Source organism: Elephantulus edwardii, unplaced genomic scaffold (assembly GCF_000299155.1).
Source record: "Elephantulus edwardii isolate Elephantulus edwardi_28Jun2011 unplaced genomic scaffold, EleEdw1.0 scaffold00013, whole genome shotgun sequence".
Classification (NCBI taxonomy): Eukaryota; Metazoa; Chordata; class Mammalia; order Macroscelidea; family Macroscelididae; genus Elephantulus; species Elephantulus edwardii.
Window position 1 is genome coordinate 7572335 of NW_006399763.1, and position 17930 is coordinate 7590264.

Sequence of the window (17930 nt, forward strand, 5' to 3'; positions counted from 1 at the left end):
GCACCTTAGTCTCCAGAGAGACACCATTGCTCTTCAGTACTTTGGAGAGGTCCCTAACAGCAGACTTTCCCATGCAAAACGTCTTTTAATTTACATCAAGGAAACCAGTCTAGCGCAGTATATAGCAGCAAAAGTGTTCACACTGAAGCCATTCTTTCCTTCAAAGACCTCACAGAACAAGACTACAAAACTGAGAACTGGCTTTTATTGGTATATAGATTGCTTGTTTTAAAACTTTTTTTTTACATAATTGTAGACTAATTTTAATTTGACAAGTAATTGCTATGATACTATCCACTAATCTCTCTACTTCCCTCTGTTCTCAAATTACTAGTTATGCGTACTTCATATAAATACATAGATATCCTCTCTTCTTTGCATGTTTGCATTTCTGCAGGTCACCATTATTGCAGATGATAACTGCAGATTTTTATGCTGGTCAAGAGAAAGGTTAACTTACTTTCTGGAATCAGAACCTTTCTTGTATGAAATATTCAGATATCTTATTGGGAAAGACATTACAAATAAGCTCTACTCACTGAATGATCCTACCATAAATGATAAAGTAAGTGCTTTTCCAAGTTTATTTTGTTAAGTAAATCTGAATGATGTTAAATGATACATAGCATACTAAACAATGTTAAATGATACATACTTTGTTGAATAAACACGTAGAGTGATATATGCCTCACTTTTTGTAATATGTATTTTCCTGAATTTTTATCAATTAGTCATATTTTATGTATAAGATTTTTCTTGGAATCATTTTCATAAGAGTACTGAAATATTTTTAAATTAGCATACTTGACAGGACTTAGTAAAATGCCTCAACAAGATGAATTGACACAAAGACTGTAAAACTGGTCTTGAATATTATGGCACTTCTAATGATGGTGTAGGAGATGGCCACATTTCCATCTGTGTTTCATGGCATTGCTGTGAGTTGCAATTGACTTGACAGAACCTAACGATCGCAGTAAGGAATTTTAGAGAGCTCTAGAGGCAGTGTCCATAGGGAGTTGCCCTACTAACTCAAAGACCACACCTCTCTGACAGTTTGAATCCACCAGCAACTTCAGAGGAGAAAGAGAAACCATCTCCTCCTATGGAAATTACAGTCTCAAGAAACCTGCTGGAGGAGCAGCAGTGAAGCTGTTCAACAGCAATGAGGGGGTGTTTTGGTTGTTGGGTTGTTTTTTTTCCCCCCGACAACCAAGTCTCCTAACTTTATTTGTAAAGAATTTGAAAAAGAACCAACCTCATACCTTTTAAAAAAATGTACAACCGATTGTCAGTGGAGTTTGGAGTTTACAAGTAAACTCATGTCATAGGTAGAGACATAATGAATATATTATTCTTTTTTTAAATGTTTAATATTTGTTGACAAATAGCTGACTCCATTAATCGCAATAACGAGATTGATTACTCATCCTTCTCTCACACAGAGCAGCTGGTGGATTTGAACCACAAGCCTTTGGGATTGCAGTGCAGCTTCTTGCCACTAGGCCACAAGAGCTCCCTGAATATTTTATTCTAAGCATTGCTTCCCATGCCTGATCTCTCTTCCTCTGTAAATGTTTTTTATTGTGATTTTAACTAAAGTTTTCAGAAAAATTGGATTTTTATTCATTCATTGTTGTACATTTTCCTCCCTACCTCCTACCACTTCACTTAAAAAAAATATTCATTGTAGCATAATTTCTCCCTCGCTGCCCTCTGACCGTCTGCAGTCAGTTTTGCTATGCACTTCTTATTCTGGACCTTTGTCATACACATAATCCATAATCTTACATTCCTTTTAAACAGTTCTTTCCTTTATCTGTTCCAAAGCAGTATTCATTATGTATCCCCTCTTTTCTTAGTTTCTTCCCAACCCCCATGGCAGTCCTGTTTTAAAACACTGGTGTTATGCAGTTTTTGTCCTTTTGTGGCTGATTTATTTCACTCACATAATGTCCTTGAGAGTCACCCATATTGTGCAATATTTTATGAGTTCCTTATTTTTCTTTACTGCATAGTATTCCATTGTGAATATACCATAGTTTTTCTATCCATTCTTTTGTTCATGGGCACTTGGGTTACTTCCTTCTCTTTACTATTGTAAATAATGCAGTAATAAATATGGGTGAGCATATATCTGTTTGAGTGGCAGCTCTGGTTTCTTTAATGGAATATTCCCAGTAGTGGAATTGAGGAGTCAAATGGTATGTATATTTCCAACTTTCTTAGAAAACATACAAACATCATACCACCTTCCATAGTGGTTGCACCATTTTGCACTCCCACCAGCAGTGAATAAGGGTTCCAGTTTCTCCACAACTGCACCAACATTTGATGGTTGCTGTTCTGTTAAATTTTGCTATTCTGACTGGGGTGAGATGATTTCTCATAGTTGTTTTGATTTGCATCTCACTTAGAGCTAGAGATTTTGAACATTTCTTCATGTGTTTGTTTGCCATCTAAATGTCTTCTTTGGTAAAGTCTGTGCATATCCTGTGCTCATTTTGCTATTGTATTGTTTACATTTTTTCCTAGCAACAAGGGCTTTTTAGAAGTATGGCATACATAAATGCTGGAACCTCTGTTTTAGTGAGGATGTACTATCCTCTTCATAAAGAGTCTCTTAATCTAACAAAGATAGTTTCATGAGTCAGAGGAGGTGGAGGTGGAGTTGACTGTGAAGGACAGAACAGTGCTGATCGAGAAATTCTGACCAAATGCTATTGTATGGAAATTTGGCATTATTCATTCAAGTGCCTTCTAGTCTCACACATCTTCCTCTCTAAGCTCCTCCAAGAAAACTCACAGAGGACTAAAGAGGAAGGGTAGAATACAGCTAGTGATTTTAGAGCTGTATTAGAAAAGTTTCAATTTGGTCTTAATTGCTCAACACTTGCTTAGAAAAAAAGTGAAACTGATTACAGAAGAGAAGTTGTGAAACACTGCAGTGACTGGGGGAGTGGGGATAGCTGTGTCAGAGACGATGAACTTGACTCAAAATATAGCAGAGTTCAAAGCTGTCGTACATAGGGCCACTATGAGTCGGAGTCATCTCAATGGCACATGATAAGTAAGGACATGTGCACTCCTAAAGCCGTCTTATCTTAGTGCTTTCTCAAGTTGAGTTGATGGTAATTATATTTCAGAATAATAAATAGGTAATGAATTTTATAATTTCATTGTAAATTTATGCCATTTTCTATAATATAGTTAATGTGATAACTAAGAGTCTTGAACATATCATGGACTACAAAAAAAAAACACCCCAAAAAGATCTGTCTTGGAGAGGGTGAAGCCAAGTTTGGAGGCTAGGCCTTTGAAGCTCTGTTTCACATACTTTGAGCATGTGGCCAGATGAAACCAGTCCTTGGAGAAGGACGTCATACTCAGAAGGGTAGAGGGACAGTGCAAGAGAAGAATACCCCACATGAAACGGATTAATACAGTGACTGGGGCAGTGGGGGTTGATGTGTCAGAATTAGTGAGACTAGCTCAGGACAGGGAAGGGTTCAGAGCTGCTGTACATAGGGTCACAGGTGATTTGATGGAACATAACAACAAGAAGAAGAAACGGCTATATTTATTGACGACTCGCCTTGTTGCAGGTAGTCTTTTCTATTATTAACTTATTTGAAGGAAGAGTGAGTAGTATGCTATTTAATATGATTTATGTATTACAAAACTCAGCTATCTTCAAACTTTGGTTCACAGAAAGTCAAGCTGAGCCTCTGCACACAGATCTCCATGCTAGAAATGAGGAACAGCATAGCCAGTTCCAGCGACAGTGACGATGGGTTACACCAGTTTCTTCGAGGGAACTCTAGTGTCTCCTCTCTTCGTAAGTTACCCCAAAATTGATAAGGCTTGGTCCAGGGTGCTTATAAATGCAGCACGTTGTTGTTGTTGTTTGCCTTTGCATCAAGCACGACTCTATGAACAAAAGGCCTGAAGCCCCTCTACAACTGTCGACATTTATCAAAGTTCATAGAGTTTCTGGAGGCATGTTGTTTGGAAAGTGGATACCACTCCTGCTTCCAAACCTGTTATAGTATGTTATGTTGTTATAATGCCATTGAGTCTCCTATGATGTATCACGACCCTACATACAGCAGCTCTGAACCCTTCCCTGTTCTGAGCCAGTCTCACAAATTCTGATACACCAACCCCCATTGCCCCAGTTACTGTATCAGTCCATCTCACCCAGGGGTCTTCTTCTCTGGTGCTGTAGCATATAGACAAATAAAACTTTGATCAAAAGAAGAATTTTGCAAGTAACTACTTGACAACCTAAAGGTAAATTTTGTCTATTTTCCCCCTCATATTGCATAGCAGCTAATACCTAATGGCGCCCTGGTGCCTAGTGGATAAGGAGTTGTGCCCCCAACCTAAAGGCAAGCACTCGACTTCACCAGCTGCTCAGAGGAATATGGGCACTCTTCTCTCGTGTGATTTACTGCTTCTGAAAACCTACTGAAGCAGCGTCAGCTATAAGTTGGTCCCAACTCAACAGGACGTAACAACAACAGAACTATTTTCTTTCTTTTGTAGGAATTGTTCACTTACCCACTAGCCATATGCTCTATGTAAATATTGGTTCACTGGAACTTTGTAAGAGAGCCCATGTGGTTTGGTATATATTTTGCTTAATTGTTGTCTGTGATTTTTGGTAAAATGGAAACTTTCCCCAGCAGTAGTGTGTAAACATAACAGGAAAACCGCTAGTGGCTGCTTTCTGTGAAATGGTTGTCTAACAAAGTAAGGACCAGAATGCTGTGGAAATGAAGTATTCCTGACAATGGTGGAGGTTTTTTAGCATTTCTTTGAGTTGCCTCATTCACAACCCCACCAGGATGCAAATTTTCCAACAAATTCTTCTTTAATTTAGATTGTTTTAAAGTATTCTCAGTAAGACAAACAGAACAGATGCTGAGTAAAATGAAATACTAAGTAAAATGAGAAAAAATAAATTATTTAACAGTACTGCTTTAAATTCTTTTAAGAAATATCCTAAGCATGATGCTATAAGAACTATGAGCAAATTTATATGAAATAACAGAAAAAAGTTCCTCCACTGCTTATATTAAGAACTACTCATATGCTCAAATATTTATGAAACTGTAGTAAATTTTTAAAAAATGCACAAACACATTTAATAATATGAAAAGTTTACCTGATTTTACAATTTTTGAAGATTTGAATAATTCAGAGTTAATTCAGAGTTACCTCATTACTGGAAAAACAGGATCATATTTATAGTTAGAAAGACCATTTCCAGATCCATCTTGAAACACAGTATTATGACTGATAAGATCATATCCACATGGGGCAAAACACATGGAAAGAATTTTCACAGGGGAAGTTGTTCAGATGGCCAACAGACACATGAAGAAATGTTCAAAATCACTGGCAATAAGAGAGATGCAAATCAAAACCACTATGAAATAGCTATCTTACCCCAATAGCAGTGGCAAAGTTTAACAGTACAGCAAGTAATAAATCTTGGAGAGGATATGGTGAGATAGGAACACTGTGGATGGGATTATAAAATGGTACAACCACTCTGGAAGGCACTTTGGTGCTTCCTCAAAAGTTTGATCTTAGATATTCCATATTACCCAATTATTCCACTGCCTGGAATACACCCCAAGAAAAAGACAACTGTAGCACAAATGGAGACTTGTACACAAAGCAGCTCTATTCACCGTTGCAAGAAAATGGAAGCAGTCCAAATATCGAACCACAAGCAAATAGATTGAGAAATTGTGGGACATTGAGATGATGAAATACTATGCAGCACACAGCAGCAATGATTTTGAAAATCACTATCTATCTTGGAAGGGACTGGAGAGTCATTATGCTAAGTGAACTAACTCAGTTCCATAAGGACATACACTGTATGAAATGAGTATTGGAGAAATGGAACGATAACTAGCTAAACGTGTATGAGGATCCAAGGAGGGGAGGGTGGAAGCAGAGGGGTGAGGATGGGCAGGGTGGGGGGGTAATCATAGGGTTACACAATTTGATGATGGAGGGAAGGGTGTGTAAAGGAAATGGAAAAGATCCAATATGAAAAACAATGTGTACAAACTTTATAAGTAAGCCAATATAAAATAAAAATTTTATTTTTTTAAAAAAATAATACCCATGTTGTTGTTGTGGTTATGTACCGTAGAGTTGCTTGCATCTCATAGTGACCCTATGCAAAACAGCTCTAAATCCTGCTCTGTCCTGAGTCAACCTTATCATCTCTGAGACCCCCACCCCCATTACCCAGTCTCTGAGTCAATCCATCTCACTGAGGGTCTTCCTCGCTGGCGCATTCCCTCAACCGTCCCAAGTATAATGTCCTTCTCCAAGGATTAGTCCTTCCTTGCAACATGCCCAAATGTCAGCTTCAGAATCCTTGCTTTCAAGGAGCAGCCTTGTTTCACCCTCTTCAGGAAACCCCTTTTTATTCTCTTAGCAGATCATAGTATATTCAGTACTCTTCTCCAGCATCACAGCTCAAAGGCATCGATTCTCCTATCATCCCTAGTCATTGTCCAGCTTTCTGATGCATAGCATTTAAATGCAAAGACCATCGCCTGGATCATACATACCTTAGTCTCCTGACTGACAAAATTACTCTTCAGTACTCTGAGATATTACTGACAGCAGACTTTCCCAATACAATTTGTCTTCAGTGCAGTTTGTCTTTTGATTTCTTGGTCACTGGTCCCAAGAGTGTTGATTGTGCAGCCAAGCAAACTAAAGCTGTTAACAACTCATTCTTTCTGCCATCTGTCATGATGCTGCCAAATGGCCCAGTGGTGAGAATCTTTGTTTTCTTGATATTGAGCATCAGTCCATATGGAAGGCTACAGTCCTTGACCTTCTGCAGCAAGTGCTTCAGGTCCTCAGTTTAGCAAGCACAATTGTGTCATCTGCATATCTCAGGTTGTTGATGTGTCCTCCTCCAGACCTGATGCCAGACTCCCAGATGATCTGTTCTACATATAGACTATAAAGGTAGGGAAATAGGACACATCCCTGGTGTACACCCTTCCCAATTTTGAACCAAGCAGTGTGTCCTTACTTTATTCTGACAGCTGCCTCCTGGTCCAAGTAATAGGTTTTTTATAAGCGCAATCAAGTGTTCTGGGATTTCTTTTCTTCTCAGAATCAGTCACAGTTTGTTGTGATCCACACAGTCAAATTCCTTTGCACAATTAATGAAATACGAATGGCCATTTCTCTGGTGCTCTCTGCTTTTTGCTAAGATCCATCTAACATTAGCTATAATATCTCTAGTACCACAACTTCTTCTAAACCCAACCTTTACATCTAGCAATTCTCTGTTGATGTACTGTTCTGGTCATGTTTAGATAATTTTCAGCAGAATTCTTGCTTGCATGTGATATTAATGATATTGTTTGATAATTTCCACTTTCTTTTGGGCCATCTTTCTTTGGAATGGGAACAAATGTGTATCTATGCCCATTAGTTGACCAAGTGGTTTTCCTCCAGATTTCTTGGCACAACTTGGTGAGTACATTCAGGACAACTTCTGTTTTTTGAAATATGTTGATTGGTATGCTGTCAATACCCATATGCATACAAAAACATTTGTTATTACATCATCATACAAATATATGCACCAACAACCAGAGCCAAAGAAGAGCAAACATTATTTCTACCAACTTTTGCAGTCAGAAATTGATCGAACATGCAACCATTATGCACCAATAATAATAGGTAACTGGAATCTAAATCTTGGGAAAAGAGGAAAAGGATCAGTAGTTGGAAAACATGGGCTTGGTGACACAAATAAGGCTGGTGATAAAATGATAGAATTTTGAACAGTCAGTGATTTATTCATTGCAAATATCTTTTATAAGAAATGCAGAAGGTGACTATACACATGGACCTCACCTCATGGTCTGCACAGGAATCAGATTGATTACATCTGTAGAAACAATCATTGGAAATTTCATATTTCAGTATCAGCTGTGAAAACTAGGCCAGGAGCTTATTGCGGAATGGACCTTCAACTACTCATATGCATGTTCATACTGAAGTTAGAGAAAATTAAATCCACAAGAATAAAACCTTGACCTTGTGTCTATTCCACCGGAATTTCAAAACCATCTCAGGAACAGGTTTGAGACCTTGAACACTAATGAGCGAAGGCCAGATGAGCTGTGGGAGCATATCAAGAATATCATCCATTTAAAAAAAATTCATTCATGTTGAACAACTACCGCTCCCCCGTCCTCTTTGCAATGTACCCCATATTCTAGTCTGTTGTCATATGTATAATGCCTTATCATATGTTCCTTTTAAACTCCTTTTATTTCCTTCATCTGTTCCAATGCAGTGTTCATTATCTATCCACTCCTATTCTCCTCCCAATGCCCCGTCAATCCTTTGTAACAGTAGTGCTATGCAGTATTTGTCCTTTTGTGGCTGAGATATTTCATTCAGCATAATGTCCTTCAGGGTCACCCATATTGTGTAATGTTTTATGAGTTCATTGTTTTTCAGTGCTGCGTGTTACTCCATTACATGAATATACATATTTTTTAACTTTTCATTTAAATTACAGTTAAATGAAAGAAATATATTTAAAAAAGAAATATCATCCATGATGAATACAAAAGGTCATTACAAAGACCGAGGAGAAAGAAAGACCACTATGGCTGTCAGAAGAGACTAAATATTGCACTAGAGCACTGGGAAGCTAAAGCAAAGGGAAGAATTCTGGAAGTTAAGGAGATGAGCAGAAGATTTCAAAGGGCAGCGCAAGAAGACCAAGTGAAGTATTATAATGAAATGTGCAAAGATCTGGAGTTGTAAAATCAAAAGGGACAAACTTGCTTGGCATTTCCTAAGCTGAGGGAACTGAAGAACAAAATGAAGCCTCAAGGGTAATACTTAACAATGCTATGGGCAGAATATTGAATGATCCAAGTAGTATTAAAAGAAGATAGAAGGACTACACAGAGTCACTGTACAAAAAAAAATTGGCTGACACAGAAGGATTTCATGAAACATATTCAAGAGGCAATGATGATGAAGGAGGAAGTTCAAGCTGCTCTGAAGGAATTGGCAAAAAACAAGGCCCCAGGAATTGATGGAATACCAAATGAGTTATTTCAGCAGACATATGTAGCCCTGGACTTTCTCACCCAGCTGTACCAAGAAATCTGGAAGACAACCACCTGGCCAGCAGACTGGAAGAGATCCATATTTACTCCCATTAAAATAACAGGTGATTTGACAGAGTGTGGAAATTATACAAAATATTACTAATATCATACACAAGTAATATTGTACTGAAGATCACCCAAAAACTACAGGAACAGCACATCAACAGAGAACTACCAGAAATAGAACCTGGATTTAGAAGAGGTGGGGCATTTGGGACATTATCACCAATGTAGATGGATCTTCGCTGAAAGAAGAGAGTACCAGAGGAGTATCTATCCGCATTTCATTGACTATGCAAAGACATTCAACTGTGTGGATCACAAAAAATTGTGACTGACTCTGAGAAGAATGGCAATCCTAGAATACCTGATTGTGCTCATGCAAAACCTATACTTGGATCGGGAAGCAGTCATCAGCACAAGGCAAGGAAACATTGCATGATTCAAAATCAGGAAAGGAGTGCATCCGGGATAGGTACTATTTCCATACCTTTTTAATCTATATACAGAATATTCAGGAAACTGGACCTTATGAGGAGAATGTGGCATTAGGATTGGAGGAAGATTCATCAACAATCTGTGTTACGCAGATAACAAAACCTTGCTTGCTGAAACTGAGGAGGACCTGAAGCTCTTGCTGCAGAAGGTCAAGGACTGCAGACTTCAATATGGATTGAAGCTCAACATCAAGAAACAAAGATTCTTTTTTTTAATAATTTTAATGAACGTTTACAGATATTTTGGATTTCTGTTCATTCATTGTTGCACCTCTCTCCCCGCCCAGCCCTCCCCCAACCCCAGTTCGCTCCTCTCTTTTAAAAGTAAAAGAAGACTTCCTCTCAAGGTTGGCTTTCAGCTGGTGGGTACCCGCGCGGGGTCAACATGCGTATAGAGAAGTGTTACTTCTGTTCGGGGCCCGTCTACCCTGGCCACGGCATGATGTTCATCCGCAACAATTGCAAGGTGTTCCGATTTTGTAAATCCAAATGTCATAAAAACTTTAAAAAGAAGCACAATCCTCACAAGGTCAGGTGGACTAAAGCATTTCGGAAAGAAGCGGATAAAGAACTTACAGTGGATAATTCATTTGAATTTGAGAAGCATAGAAATGAACCTGTCAAATACCAAAGGGAACTATGAAATAAAACTATTGATGCAATGAAGAGAGTGGAAGAGATTAAACAAAAATGCCAAGCTACATTTATAATGAACAGGTTAAAGAAAAATAAAGACTTACAGAAAGCTCAGGATATCAGAGAAGTCAAGCAAAACATTCATCTTATCCGGACACCTGTTGCAGGCAAAGGAAAGCAGCTGGAAGAAAAAATGGTACAGAAATTGCAAGAGGATGTGGATATGGAAGGTGCTTCTTAAAATTTTCCCTATCTGTAACCATGTGTTTATGTATATTTAAAAACACCTTTGGAGACTTGGAACTTGTAATTGATTGATTTATTACTTACATAAGGTTGCTTATGAAAGATGACTAAAAAAAATCTTCATTGCAATCTGAGACATCAGTTATTATGGCTCTTTGTTTCTCATTAAATCTCACGGATTTACATAAATCATGAAAACTCATTTATGATTACAGATGTGAATTGTAGGCATACAATGGTCCATTTTCAGATGATGACACTCTGTAGCATTTAATAATAACAATTTGTAAAATAAAATTTCCCTTTGCAGTGAAAAAAAAAAGAAACACTCCTTCCCTGGTACACAATCCCCCCGCAACCCTCCCACCACCCCAAGTACATTCCACTATGCAACCTTAATTGTAGACTCTTGTGATAACCATAATACCCTATCATACATTGCTTTTAAATTATTCACAAAGATTCTCACCACATGGCCAATTGGCAGCATCATTAGGGATGGTGAAGTGATTGAGATTGTTAACAGTTTTAGTTTGCTTGGCTCCACAATCATCACTATTGGTACCAACAGCCATGAAATCAAGAGACAAATTGCACTGGGAAGGTCAGCTGTCAGGGACCTCTCCAGAGTATTGAAGAGCAATGACATCAGGCTGGAGACTAAGATGCGCCTGATCCAGGCCGTAATCTTCGCAATTGCATGCTATGCATGAGAGCTGGGCAGTGACTAGGAATGATAGAAAGATAATTGATGCCTTTGAGCTGTGATGCTGGAGAAGAGTGTTGAATATACCATGGACTGCTAGGAGAACAAATAGGTTCATTCTGGAGAGGGTGAAACTGGGCTGCTCCTTGGAGGCAAGGATTCTGAAGCCTTGTCTGAGATACTTTTGGCATGTTGCAAGGAGGGACCAGTCCTTGGAGAGGGACATCATGTTTGGGAAGGTGGAGGGACAGCACAAGAGAGGAAGGCCCTCAGTGAGACGGATCAATTCAGTGATTGAGGTAATGGGAGTAGGTGTGTCAGAAAATAAGGACTACAAAATAAACTGTCCATTGTTGTTATGTGCCGTCAAGTCATTTGTAATTCACAATGACCCTATGTACAACAGCTCTGAACCCTGCTCTGTCCTGAGCCAACCTTGTCATCTCTGACACAGCTACCTCCAACAACATGCCCAGAGTATGTAAGACAGTGCTTCAGAATCCTTGCTTCCAAGGAGCAGCCCAGTTTCACCCTTCCCATGATGAACCTGTTCATTCTCCTAGCAGTCTATGGTATATTCAGTACTCTTCTCCAGCACCACAGCTCAAAGGCATCAATTCTCTTTCTAGTATCCCTAGTCATTGTCCTATTTTTCTGTACAAAACAAATTAGGCTTCATAAAGGCCCAAGGGTTGCAGGTCTGTGGTCCCAACTGACACAATGGCCCACCTACCCAGGCCTAATTGCTTTAAACAAAGGACTCCCAGACCCCAAATGTTAATTGGCTTCTGCAGTTAAATGAATGGTGTTAGTACTTGTTGTTGTTGATTTCCTTCTAGTGAGCAAGACACATTGCAACCTTATGAACAAAAGGCCTGAAGCCCCCCTACAACTATCAACATTTATCAAAGTTCATAGAGTCATAGCAACCCTATGAACAAAAGGTCAAAGCCCCTCTACAACTATCGTCATTTATCAAAGTTCATAGTTTCCAGAGAAAGTGGATGTCACTCCTGCTTCCAAGTTAGTACCTGAGTACATCACTAATAATTACTGTAGAACATTTCATTCACCTTATTATATAATTTATTAAAAACTGGCTACTTTATATCTCTCTTACTTAGGTGGTGGTGTTTTTTTTATTTTTTACTGGGAGCTCAGAACTTTTGAAGGTTGTTTTTTGTGTTTCCATACCCACTAAAATGCTATCAACTATCACATATTAGTAACTTTTTTCTTTGAAAAACAAATAACATAAAAGCAATCAAGAGCTTTTATTGTTGTTGCTGTTGTGTGTCATCAAGTTGGAACCGACCCATAGCTGACCCTTCAGTGGGTTTTCAGAGGCTATAAATCACATGGGAGAAGACTGTCCCTTGGTGGTTTCAAGCCATATACCTTTGGGTTTGCAGCGCAGCGCAGCTTCCTATCACTAGGCCACCAGAGCTCCTACCAAGAATTATCAGGCTGAAATAATAAAATCTATTTTGAACATGCAGTTGTTGTTAGGTGCTGTTGAGCTGGTTCTGACTAATAGTAATTCCATGTACAACAGAACCAAATCCTTTGGTATCTTCACAGTCTCTACTGTGCTTAAACCTATTGTTCCAGTTACTGTGTAAATGGTGGGTCTTTAAATCAAGGGTTGTTGGCTCCTGGTTATTCTCGTTCCTGATGTGTGATAGGCACAATAGTGATTGGCTTCTTCCAGCAGTAAAATCAGCTCCATTAATGCAAATACGGGGAAGGGAACACATATTTGTTGGCAATAAGAGCTGGGTTTGTTTGTGTGTTTTTTTCTTTTGCACTCTGTAGAGCTCATCACATTTAGTCTTCACTGTAATCCTGGGTTGAGAGGTGTATTAGAAAAGCTTTGCTTGCTTGCTTGCTTTATTTATTTATTAATTCGACAAGCTTTGCAGCACTGACAGTTCCCCCAATTTCAGAGTTGTAAAGAGGGTGTCTCTAAGGGTGCAAATGGTTAACACACTTGCCAGCTAACCAAAAAAGGTATGTCAAAAAATAGTTCTGCTGGTCTCCTATTTAAAACTCAGCTGCTGAAAAGCCCTGAGCAGCCCAACTCTAGGCTGACACACTTGGGGTTGCTAAGCCTGAGAGTTGACATATGGGGTTGTGTAAGAGGGGCGTTTTTCTCTCTCATCTGTGGGTCAGGTGCTGTTCTACACCAGCCCCTGTGGATCTTCTCCAGCACTGCTGTCTGGGTTATTGCCATTGTTGTGGCAGAAGGAAGATGCACTGGCAGAATCCCATGAAATGTGATGGGTTTTTTCAAGTTTTCACAGAGATGTGGCACATGCTACCTCCACTCACTTCCTTGTGCCAGAAAGGTCTCTTGGCCAGGTCTGACATCAGCAGGGTGAGCCAGTGAATTCAGCTTCAGAGGCAACCTTAGTGTTACTAGATTCAACCCAGATCACACACATGACTTGTACTCCCAGGTTTCGGCACCAGAATGTTACTGTGTGGTTAGTGCCCTGGCTTTGGTCTCCTTTGCTCAAAGATTTGAGCGTGTTGGAGATAACAGGAAGGTTAGCACCACCACTGAGGTAGCTGGAAGTGTTCAGCAATTTTGTTTTTGTTGTTAGATACCCTTGAGTTGGCTGTGATTTCAAGTGACCTTATGAACACAGATGTGAACCTTGTCCTGTCCTGTGCCACCCTCATGATCTCCGTCATACACAGGCCCATTGTGGTAGTCACTGTGTAAATACATTCCACAGAGAATCTTCCTCTTTTTTGTTGACTCTTTACCTTTCCTAGCATAATGTCTCTCTCCAAGGACTGTTTACTTCTGAAAATATGCCCCAATTAATTAATTAGATGTTTCACTTTCCTTGACTTTAAGGAGCCCTCTAGTTATACTTTCTCCAAGACAGTTTTGTTTATTCTTTTGACAGTCCATGGAATACTGAGTACTCTTCACCAGCACCACAGTTCAAAGGCATTGATTTGTCTTTTGTCCTCCTTATTCATTTTTGAGCTTTCAAGTGCATAGGAAACAATTGAAAATACCATGGCTTGAATCCGGTACACCTTAGTCTTTAAACTGACATCCTTGCTCATGAGCACTTTGAAGAGGTATTTGATAGCATATTTTTCTGTTGAAACACGTCTTTATTTCTTGACTGCTACCATCATAGCTGTTGATCATGGATCCAAGTAAAATGAAATGATTGATCACTTCAGTCCTTTCTCCAACTGTCATGATGTTGCCTATTGGTCCAGTGGTGAGAAATTTTGATTTCTTGATGTTGAGATACAGTCCATATTGAAGTACACCCTTCAATAATATGTCTTTGATCTTCTGCAACAAGTGTTTCAAGTCTTCTTTACTTTCTGCAAAGATTGTGTTATCTGCAGGTTGTTGATGAATCATCTTCCAATCCTGAGGCTGCAGTTCTTCAGAGTCTAGTGGTTCAATTTACTCAGCATACAGATTGATTAGGTATGAAGAGAGGATACTACCTTGACATATGTCATGATTTAAAACCATTCAGTGTTCCTTGGTTCTGTTCAGACAACTGCTTCTTGGTATATGAATAGGTTTCACATGGAGCACTATGGAATGTTCTAGGATTTCCGTTCTTCACAATGTTATCCATAATATGTTATGATACACACTGTTGAATGCCTTTGCATAATCAATAAAGTACAAGTAAAAATCTTTCTGATATTCTCTGCTTTCAAACAAGATACATGAGACACAGCCCCTTCTGAATTTGTCTTACATTTCTGAAAAGTCTTTGTTGATGTTATTATTTAAGCCACTTTTTTTAAATCTTCAAGATTTTACTTGCCTATGATACTAATGGTATTGTTTGATTATTTTTTATGTTCTGCTGGATCACCTTTTTTAGGGAACAGGAGCAAAGATGGGTCTCTTCTAGTCTTCTGGCCGGGTAACTTTCTTCAATATTTGTTGACAGAGACTGGTGAGCGCATCACCAGGTTTGCCTCTGCTTCCTGAAGAACCTCAGTTGGTATTCCATCAATTCCTGGGGCCTTATTTTTTGCCAATACCTTTAATGCACCTTGGACTTTCCCCTTCAGTACTATTAATTTTTTATCATGACCTACTTCCTGAAATGGTCCACTACTGACCAGTTCTTTTTGATACAGTGACTTGGTGTATTCTCTTCATCTTCTTTTGATGCTTCCTACCACATTTAAGATTTTGCTTGGAGAACCCCTCATTATTGCAACTTGAGGTTTTAATTTGTTTGTCAGTTCGTTCAGCTTGAGAAATGCTGAGTGTGTTCTTCCCTTTTGCTTTGCTAACTCATGTTCTTGCACATTTCATTACAGTACTTTGTCTCCTTTTTGATATTTTCTGTTCAACTCTCTTACCTCCATGTTCCTTCCCCTTATTGTGGCTTCTTTTCATGCCAGTGCAAATTTCAAAGTCTCTTCAGACGTCCAGCTTGGTTATTTCTTTTTTCTGTCTTTGTAATGACTTTTTACTTCACAGATGATGTCCTTGAAGGTCCTACACAAGGTAAATAAAGGAAAGTGGGAAATACAATGTATATTAATTTTGTATGCAAACCAATAGAAAAGAAATTTTTTTAAACCCCCAAACCCCTCACAACTGCCCTATAAGCACACCATGATAAACAGAGAAAAGACTGGAGGGAAAAACAAAAAAAGGTCCTACTTGGGTGGGAGCTTTACTCCAATCATGATGTTATGGTAGCCTCTAAGGAAGCAGCTCTTCCTTAGTCAGGTTTTAAGTACCATCCATCCTGAGCAGATCATTTTCCCCCACACTTTATCAAACAGGAGCTCTGGTGGCTGCAATCCCGAAGGCATGAAGTTCCAATCCCACCAGCTTCTCCATGGGAGAAGGATGGTCAGTCTCCTCCGTTGCAATTAACTGCCTATGGAAACCTTCCAGAGGGCTAGCTAGGGGTCAGTTCCAACTCAACTGTTTACAACAGCAAACAATATACCAAACAGTGTTCTTCCATTGTCCATAGAGTTTTTGAAGGTTTGTTATTTCAGACATGGCTCACCAGTCCTCCTTCTTACTCTGGAAGCTCTGTTGAAACCTCTCCACCATGGGTGACCCTGCTGGTGTTTGAAATAGCAGTAGCATAGCTTCCAGCATCCAAAGCTACTGCCATACAGCAAACTCTGACAGATTAGTAGTGGATAGGAATTTTTAGTAGCTCTTAAAAGAGCCACTGGTCAGGGTTATAGTGTCTAGAGACCTGCAAACTCAGTGGTCACCAGTCAAGGATGTCTGCCTTACTGAGAAGGAGATTCTCAAAACCCATTGTTTTCCTATTGGCGCTGACTCATAGCTGGTCCTTCAGCAGATCTGACTGGTGCTTCCTAATTCAAAGATTGCTTTTACATTCATTCCTGCATTTGAAACTGATGATCCTGAGAGCCAGGCACTGCTGCTGGTGTTCAGCTCTTTACTGGTAGAGTAGCTTTAGGGAAAAGTCCATGACTGCCCCAAAGGTACTTTGTTCCACATCAGCCTGTTTTCTCTAGAGAGCTCTCCTATCCGCAGATGCCTTCATTATGGCCAAGCAGTGCTACATCTGTTTTCATAGATACGTTAATGCAGTCCATTTAAAAAAAATATTCCTTGTGCCAAGATTCTGTGTAGGAACATATAAACTTATCCAATTACATGCTCCAAAGCCCCATTAACTTTCATTTTTCCTAGTAATCCTTAAGAGAATTACAAGCTGCTCTAGTCTATGAAAATTATTTTATACATTTCTTAATCAAAGTCTTTTTACATTATTCTACCTATTCATTAACCTAAATACACAAGTAAATCTAACCATTAAAATAACACTATTAAATATTTATCACAACTATTTTTTGGTCATTTTTTTTGAAATGGGATTTGAGTCACATCTGCACATTACATTTGCTCGGTACAGACTCCCTCTCCATTTCTAGCTCTGTGTGTGTGTGTGTGTGTGTGTGTGTGTGTGTGTGTGTGTGTGTTGGGGATGTGTGTTTCTGTATTTTTGTCCACTTTTTCATTTAGAAATCGAGTTATTTATCCTGACAAACTGTAATATTAAGCTACTTTTATATGAACCCCCTAGATGTCATTTTAAAATTATTATACTAATTGTTTACAAAATTGGAATACATTGTTTTTCAGACCAGATTCTTCCAAATTCCTTCACACAGCCTCCCATGAAATTGTACACCCTACAACCCCATGGTTAATCTCCCCCCTACCCTGGCACATCCTCAACCCACTGCTTCCACCCTCGCCCTGGAAGTCTTATTAAATAGTCATCAGGTCTAGGGTGGGATCAGGTGCTCAAGTGGTGCTGATGTGACTGGTCAGAAGGCTGTAGATTTTTCTACATTCTAAAATTTTGCTGAGTGCTTCCCTAATCAAACTTAATGCATTGCTTTTGAGCCAAGTTGATTCTGCCTTATGACAGCCCTCCACAGGGTTTCCTGAAACTTTAAACCTTTAAGGAAGGAGACTACTATCTTTCTTCTCTGGAGTGATTTATGGATTTGAACCTCCCCCTTTTCATTAGCCTACTAGAGGCCTGCATACAGGTTGAAGAGGTATGGAGACAGGATGCATCCCTAGTGTACGCCCTTCCCAGTTTTGAACCATGCAGTGTTACCCTGCTCTGTTCTGAC

The 17930-nt window shown here is 39.2% G+C and overlaps 1 protein-coding gene and 1 pseudogene across 1 annotated transcript in view; both read left to right on the forward strand.

Moving 5' to 3' along the window:
- The window catches only part of BVES (blood vessel epicardial substance), a 59167-nt gene that overhangs the window by 24378 nt on the left and 16859 nt on the right, over positions 1-17930 (forward strand). Inside the window, exons 5-6 of the mRNA XM_006881184.1 lie at positions 398-565; positions 3712-3838. Of these exons, the coding sequence (XP_006881246.1) occupies positions 398-565; positions 3712-3838 (295 nt within the window). The remainder of the gene's footprint in view (positions 1-397; positions 566-3711; positions 3839-17930) is intronic.
- LOC102871821 lies at positions 10074-10565 on the forward strand (annotated as a pseudogene).